The sequence below is a fragment of the Agrilus planipennis genome, unplaced genomic scaffold (genome assembly GCF_000699045.2).
Source record: "Agrilus planipennis isolate EAB-ADULT unplaced genomic scaffold, Apla_2.0 scaffold522, whole genome shotgun sequence".
Taxonomy (NCBI): domain Eukaryota; kingdom Metazoa; phylum Arthropoda; class Insecta; order Coleoptera; family Buprestidae; genus Agrilus; species Agrilus planipennis.
In genome coordinates, this window is record NW_020439185.1 from 9,975 (window position 1) to 18,881 (window position 8,907).

The window sequence follows — 8,907 nt, forward strand, 5'->3', positions numbered from 1 at the left end:
TTTTAGTATAGATAGTATTTATTTACCTCATGATATGCTGCAAAACCTAATTAATCACGAATTTCAAATTTTATATACTCTTGTCTCCTATATATTATATATTATATTATACCTCCTAAGCATCCTTAAAGAGGATTTATTTACAATAGCTATAAATGTTTCGTCAACACGGAAACTTCATTAGATGATGGAATACAATTTTTTTAAACGAGTTAGTGCTTTTTATTTTAATCTTTGTTACACTTATGTTTCATATAAAATTGTGGTAAATTTCTACAAGCCCCTGTTTCATTCTCAGCAGTTTTAAAAATAAATACCCACATTTTCGTAAAATATGGAAACTACGAAGGTAAGTATACCTTCGAGCCCCCTTTAATTAAGTAAGTAGGTAGTCCTTTTTAAGGATATATCACGTTGTTCAGAAACATAAAACGAATGGGGGACCATAACCTGCCCCTACCACAATTTTTAATATAAATCATTACTGTTTTCAAAACAGTTTCTAACTACAACAGAAGAAGTGACCTTTTAAGGGTCACGTATTTATTCCTTATAAGGTATTATTTTTTTAAAAATTAATTTTTGAAGGCCGTTTTTACGTATTTAACAATGCATAAATAAAAATTAGTTTCAGTTTGTTTATTTTATGTACTATAAAACTTACCTGAAAATGAGTTGCACCAAAAATTTAGGCACCTGTTAACGGAAACAGCAATATTGAAATGTTATCATTTTCTAAACTCAACATTAATGCAAACATTGATATCTTGATCTTTTATTATGTATAATAAATAGGTAATATTGCACTAGTATATTAACCTGATAAGAAACAGATATTAACTAAATACGCACGTTTAATAGTATGTTAAGACTAACATTTTACGTAAATACACAATAAAAAAATAATTTGCATTGTTAACACAAAAGCGCAGATACAATTGTAGTTTGTTATTAACAAGAAGAATTACTCATATCTATTGATTTTACTTTATTTTTAAGGTAAAATAACAACCAAGCGGGACGTTTTTGCAACCTATAATATTTACAATAATAATCGTTAAATTATGTGCAAAAAATATGTAAACATGACAAGAAATTGTAGTTTATCCTACAATACAACTTTAGTCACTTTTACTAATTTTAAACACCATAATTACAATACAATGACAAAAACGTTTACAAATATATAAATTAGAATTACTAAATTTACGTGATACTCCAGTTCTTCTCGAATCTTCAATTTCGGTGCTGTGTGAACAGTGGTGTCATACTGTAATCTTGTTAGTAAAAAAAAATTATAAAATAAAATGGATAGCTATCTGGTAAGTTAGTCATATTTAAACAATTAGTACAAAACCTTTTATGAAAATACATATTGTATTATGATGAAAAGGGTTTGATTTATGAATCAACAACATCTCGATTACATCCGGAACTACGCGGAGACTCGAAAAAAATTTATTCCTTGAAGTTTGTATTTGGAGACACATTTTATACCACGTTCTACATTTCATGTATTGCATTGATACTTGACGAAGGCATAATAAACTGGCGAAACGTATCTATCGAACCTTGATTTTTCATTTTTAGCTATACATATTAAACTTTTACTTTTATATATACATAANATACAAAAATAATTTTTAAGAGTAGGTTTTATTCGTTGAATTGGAGTTTAATTCCCTTTTAGATTTCTGAAATCGTTCACTGCTATTCCATAATCCATATCCGAAGTAGATAAAAAGACCTAATGATAAGTGATATTACATATATTCCTTGTTTATAGGTAATAACTTAAAAAGTGATAAATAAATAATCATACCGATCAATATCCAAATTGCAAATCTTATCCAAGTCATATAATCCAACTTAGTCATCAGATAAACATCGATTAAAACACTTATACCTGGAAGCCATGGTACAAAAGGAACCTAAAATTTAATTAGATACTTAATTACATTTCTACTAAGTCATTGTGGATAATTCGGTATAAACCCGTAAAAACTTCAATTTTGAATATTCAACTTTGCTAAACTTACTGCAAAATAGAGCTTCGAAGTAGATACTGGTTGACATGAGATAGAATATAAAATCAAAATAAGAACACAGACAAGAATTGCACAAATAGTTAACAACCATGGTGTACCCTTTGCTATTTCATCTTCGAATTGGCTTAAAAATCCAGAAAGAATAAAACATACAATACCTACGAAATCAAAAATTAATAACAGTTACATTTATCCTTGATTATTGTTATTTTTTCTCACAATAAACAGCAACCTCCCAGGTGACCAATTTTGATGTAAATGATGTGGCAATTGTTTGTTTCCTATTATACAAACGACAAAGAACAGTTTTTGGAGTTAATATACCATCATAGTCTTTCTTTTCTTCGGAAACACCATTATCATATCTGAAATGGTAGTTTAATAGTTAATTTATTTTAAAAACATTTTTGCTACCTACTCAAAAAATAATATGAGTAGAATATAAGTACAGTAAAATCGCGATTATTCGGATCGAATAAAACCAGGGGTATTCAAGACAAGTGAAAAAACGAATCGCAACAAAATTTTTACGGGCAGGTTTTCAAATTGGACAAGTACATTAACAATTTGCCCGTAAAATTTGAAGTAAAAATTTGGTTGCGATTCGTTTTTCCTCTTGTTCGTTGAAGTTTCACTTCTACTATGTGTACCAGCACACATTTCGTTTTCACAGATTTACTACAAATTATGATTTAGTTTTTATACAGACCGCAAATAGAGGCAATGATGCCGAGCCCGAGCCACGTGGAGAGCAGAGGTAAGAAAACAACAGCTGAGCACAGCACACGCCGCCGGGACTCTAGCGGAACCCCAAACAAAACTCAAAAACAAAATTAATCAATTTTTATTATATAATGAGTTCTACACGTCTTAACATGTCTCGTTGTGCAGTAAAAACATTTTTAATTCGGCAAATGAGTGACAAATGAGTCCGTATAATCGGCTAATGTTCGAATAATCAGGATTCTATACTGTACTGTAAATGCAAGAGGACCTTCATACCGAAAAGGTATTTATCGATTTATTCTTAATCTTACTGATAAAATTAATCTATCATTACCTCAAAATTAGCACACAAGCGGCCACCATTCCATAAGCCAATAATGTTCCAATGGACATCATTGTAAACAATTGCGACAGTTCAAAAATACAAGCCAATATTCCTATAAAGTTAATTCTCTTTAAAATAACCGTAATTGCAAGATAAAAAAGCTAACCTGTAAATGTTCCAGCAATAAGAGTTCCAAGAAAAGGTGTTTGAAATCTCGGATGCACTTTTCCCAATTTTTTAAATAGAAGACCGTCAGAAGACATAGCGTAAATTATTCTGGGAAGTGGAAACATCGCTCCCAAAAGGCTATAACAAAATATCACTGTTTAATATTTTCTTCAAATGCATCTACAAAAAGCATTTCTTTAAATACCTGGAAAATAAACCACAAAGCGCTCCCACGCTAACGAGATATTTAGCAATATCCCAACCAATGACTTCGTATATGTGAGGAAGTGGAGCATTTTCGTCCTTAAATTAGGTGTCTCTTTATGGTTGAATTATTTTGTGATTTTTAATAACAACTTTGTCTGCTATGCGTATATTTCAAAGCAGTTTTGAATAGAAATTTTCGCCAAATTTTTTTTGGTCTTTTTACTTACTTGAAGATAATAGGGTAGCATCATTGTCATAACGGTAGACATTCCAAAATAAGCAACAAATATAATTAATAGGGAAACTACAACAGAAATCGGTATCGACTTTTGGGGCGTCTTTGCCTCTTCCCCTGAAAAAGAAAGTTTCTTTTGTAAGAACAACATCTATAAATTCTTTATCATGACATTTTCTATTATTGATTAAAAGTCATGCCTTTCAAAGTACGGAAGAGATTAAAATAATAGCTTTTTATTTTGATGTTGATGAAGGAAAATTCTCAGTCTACACCTCCACCTGGTGAAAGGTGGAGACATTTTTTTGTGGCTAAGTAAATGAAGACCAACCAATTCTTCCAAAAAGCAATGGAGAAAAATAAAATGCAAAAATTGCAGTACAATTAAAAAAAATAAAGAATTTCGGTGGTACCTGCTGTGGCAATACAATCAAATCCTATAAACCCATAAAAACAAGTTGCTGCTCCCTTCAGTATACCACTTATCCCATATGGAGCGAAACCTCCATTTCCATAACCATCTGGTACACTTTCTTTTGGAATGTTCCAGTTAGATGCATCAACTGTAACATGGCTACAAGTAACTTACATTTTTAAATAAAAGCAGAAAAGTGTTGTACCTTTGAATAACCCACTTATTATCACAGAAACCACAACCACTAAATTAACTGCAGTAAAAATGTTGTTAACCAAAGAAGATTCTCTAGCTCCAAGAGCTAATGCAACTGAAACACAAAACTAATGTTTTCAAAAGGAAACATTTGATAGATGAATTGAAGAAGAAAATGTAATAGGTACTATTGACTTTTATGTTATAAAATAAAAGATAAATTAATCGATAAAGAGGTGGATAATATGCAGTAAAGAATATTAATAAAACTTATAATTAGTTTAAAGTACACAACAAACTCGAGAAATCTAAAAATATTTAAATTAGTAATATTTTTAAGAAATTTACTCATACTTGAAAAAACAATCGTAACTCCGAAAGAAAAAAAGTCTGGATAAGAAGCAATATTAGGAACATCTATGGGCATAACGGTGTGAAAAAAATCAGACATTTTATTGGAAACCAAAGCATCCATGTACGTAAAAAGCCCTTTAACAACACTAGCCGACCCTAAAAGAATATTTTAGGAGACGCTGTTCAAAACAGATAATATAGTTATACCAATAACATATTCTAGTATAAGATTCCACCCTATGATAAAAGCTACGAATTCTCCCATACATACATAACTGTAGACGTAAGCCGAACCTGCCTTTGGAACCCTAGCACCAAATTCGGCATAACACAAACCTAAAACAAATCATTTTATATTCACTTATTACTTACTCATTAGGTACCGAATAACTTCTCTCAATTATTGTTGTTAGTTTTTAAAAATAAAACTCACCAGCAAATACTGACGCAATTGCAGCAATTAAAAACGAAATTACAACAGCCGGGCCTGCATAATTTTTAGATACTTCTCCGGCTAACACATAAACTCCAACTCCCAAAGTACTTCCAATTCCTAAAGCGGTCAAGTCGAACGTAGTTAGCACGCGGGCTAATTTTGAATCTTCCGTGCCAAAACTTATTTTCTTCCTTTTAAGGGCGAAGGTAAATCGACTCCAACTCATGGGGTGAAAGTACATATTTTCTCCAAAAAGGTACCTTAAATTGGAGGCACATTTCGAATATTTCATTTTGACCTACTCTACTGAACTAAAAACTAATGCAAATACAAGTGTTTTAATGAATGCACGAATTGCATAAGTTGAGAGTGTAAAAATAGAACCAATGGGCTTTATAAAAATAGGCACGCTGTAACTTCAGACACATACAAAATTCGGTTGTAAAATAACTATTAATACACAGATTAAAAGATTTTGATCTAGCCAAAAGGTCGAAAAGCCATTGGTAGGGTTTGCTCGGAGGGAATCCACCACCAACGTGTCGTATGAACATCCGGGTGTTTCGAAGATTTTCCCTCTTCCGCGAAAAATTAAATAAAAATTATTAACAAGAGAAATAGTTAAGAAATGGTTTAGTATAAACTAGGGAAAGTCTCCTTTTTAGTTTATTTGGAAGCGGGAACATTATGGTATGAAAATAACTAAACTAAAATAAAGAAGAAAAAGTAGGGAAAGAGTGAATATAAAGATAGGAGAAGAAATATGATTAGAATACCGTGGATAGAGAATGCTATAAATTAGGAAGTATTAGATAGAATAAGAGAACAGAGATCACTGTATAGAAGTCAACAAGAAATAGGGGAGATAGTTTGGTAGGACACTTTCTCAGGCATGAAGGGCTAGTTAAAGACATATTAAACGCAAAAACAGGAGTTAAGAGGAGAAGAAGTAGACTTAGATTAGATTGCTCTTCACAAACAGTTAAGGATGTGGGATGTTATAGTTTTAGAAAAATGCAAAGATTAGCCCATGATATGAGAGAGTGGAGGTGCGTGCCCAACCAGTCTTAGGACTGACGACCTTATGATGATGATGATGAATTAAATTTCTACCCTAAATTTTCTTTCCTGGCACAAGTCTCACATTTTTGAGAAATTTTTTCCTTGTAGTTTGTATTTGGAGACACATTTTTTACCATGTTCTACATTTCATGTATTAAATTGATGCATGACGAAGGCATAATAAACTGGCGAAACGTTGTATCTGTCGAACCATGATTTTTTCCTTTTTAGCTATACATACTAAACTTTTACTTTTATATATATGGATTCTATACTGTACTGTAAATGCAAGAGGACCTTCATACCGAAAAGGTATTTATCGATTTATTCTTAATCTTACTGATAAAATTAATCTATCATTACCTCAAAATTAGCACACAAGCGGCCACCATTCCATAAGCCAATAATGTTCCAATGGACATCATTGTAAACAATTGCGACAGTTCAAAAATACAAGCCAATATTCCTATAAAGTTAATTCTCTTTAAAATAACCGTAATTGCAAGATAAAAAAGCTAACCTGTAAATGTTCCAGCAATAAGAGTTCCAAGAAAAGGTGTTTGAAATCTCGGATGCACTTTTCCCAATTTTTTAAATAGAAGACCGTCAGAAGACATAGCGTAAATTATTCTGGGAAGTGGAAACATCGCTCCCAAAAGGCTATAACAAAATATCACTGTTTAATATTTTCTTCAAATGCANATTAAGTTTTATTTCTTTTTATAATAAATCATAATTCTACGTAAAATAGAAGATATCTTTTTAAAATTTTATCTATGAGTTTATAAAACAATGCAGAGTAAATAATTATGTGAAATACTCTTCATTTGTTTTAAAAACGTTATCGTATTTTTACACTTATCATTTATCATGCATTTTTTGTATACTGTACACAAATAATAAAAAAAATCAGAAACAATTGTTCGCATTATATCATATGGTTGATAAAATTTTTACAAAAAATGGGAATATGTACATAAATCGTAAATACATATTTTGAAAAACCCGATTCTTAATTGTACTAATGTTTGCTCTAAATTTCTAGTACATACTGTCGTAAATTATGGATTTTATATTATATTTTTATGATTTTTTAGCACACCTTAACCAACGCTGAGTTCAAATACGATATCAAAAACGTATTCTACCTTTTATCAAATTTTAGGTACATAAGTAATACAAATAAAGAAATTCCAGTTGCTAATACGAACAAATAAATGTGTTAAACAAGCTGTAGAAAATTTTATCTCTTAAATTTTTAAATACTACAGTTTATAATCCTCGTGTAGAGATAAAATAGCGACAATAAGTGGATTATTAAATTATTATCGTGTACCCACTAACGCTTACTAACTTCTTCATAAATATAAATTTTAGAAAACTTATTCTATGTACGTACCAACCTTGGTAAATTTACACTGAAACTGTTTATGTTACTCATTTCAAATCCAACAAAAGTTAAGGAGTCAGCTTCTAAGATTTATCAGACACTACTATTGTACTAATACTGAGTCTGGATCTTCTAAATTCTCAATTATTGAGTTAATTGAGCGCGATTGATTGAAGTCAACGGTTTATATCGTGAGAATCGTAAATGGCCTCGAATTATTTTATTTTTCAATAAAAAGCTTTAATGAAAGAATTTGGTACATTTAAAAATAAACAGTCCCAAATTATTTTACACAACAATTAAAAAATTAGTAGTGTGAATATAACTCCCGCGCAAACCAAATATCCGTTTTGTAATGATTGGAGTATGAAAAGTTTATTGTTAATGCTAAAATTTCTTAAAAACTACAAATCTCAAAAATCTGTTATTTATTAATTGCATCTGATATTTCCTGGTATAAAAATAAAAACACCATGAGTTACATTTAAGGATGTTTGGGAGGTATGTCAAAATGCTACGAGACAAATAAAAATTTGGAAGAACGTTCCTCATTCAATTCTAAAACTCCTGTAAAAATTACAAATCGATTCACTAAACCGTTAAAAAGNCGATAAAATTCAATCTTACATACAAGCTCAGTCAAATCTAAATTTTATTGATATCTATATAGTTTATACTTATGTAACATAATTGTATTGACCATGTAATTTATGTTTGAGTTCTAGTGTCATAAATTAATGTTTTCTCAAACTTTTTCATCCGCTACTCCTTCTTTAAAAATTTTAAAGAACGGGGATGAAAAATCATGGAACCTTAAAAAATAACTTACTAAAAGCCACTATGCTCCATTTGATTATGTTGGCCGAAAATTCGTTCGGATATTTATTGTTGTTCAAATTAAACACTTGTTTAAAAACATCGAATAACACGACATCTTGTTTTTTCATTTCCAAGTCCTTTTTCAGATGAGAATAATCGGTTATTTGTTCATATCTGAAAGAAATTTAAATCTTTGTTCATCTACATAATTTAAAATACAATTGTTTGATTTTCATCTACCTTAAGACTTGTATATATTTAAATACCGATAATTTTTTATATACACTTTTCGTTATATTATATGCGCAAACATAGTTTTTGGAAAAAAGTTAAATATTTGAATGCGACAACGGGATAACTTAAAAGAATGAACGAGGTGATTTCTTCAAGACTTGAACTGGATCATGAAGGGAAGGAATGGTGTGATTTCCCCCCAAACTTAGGTTAGGATGATTTTCCCCAATATTCATTATAAACGAAGGAATGAAGCGATTTGTCTCAGGCTTAGACACGATCATAAAGGGAAT

At 30.5% G+C, this 8,907-nt stretch overlaps 1 protein-coding gene across 1 annotated transcript; it reads right to left on the minus strand.

Moving 5' to 3' along the window:
- Positions 1–1,648: 1,648 nt before the first annotated feature.
- On the minus strand, positions 1,649–7,748 carry LOC108743507 (cationic amino acid transporter 2; the record flags this gene model as incomplete). The annotated part of the gene is given in 14 exon segments (XM_018479080.2): positions 1,649–1,747; positions 1,823–1,931; positions 2,040–2,206; positions 2,268–2,413; positions 3,109–3,211; positions 3,266–3,405; positions 3,473–3,570; positions 3,702–3,826; positions 4,123–4,272; positions 4,330–4,434; positions 4,674–4,829; positions 4,881–5,009; positions 5,107–5,369; positions 7,575–7,748. Coding segments are annotated over 14 exon segments (1,828 nt in total), but the record flags the coding sequence as incomplete, so codon positions are not given.
- Positions 7,749–8,907: the final 1,159 nt, after the last annotated feature.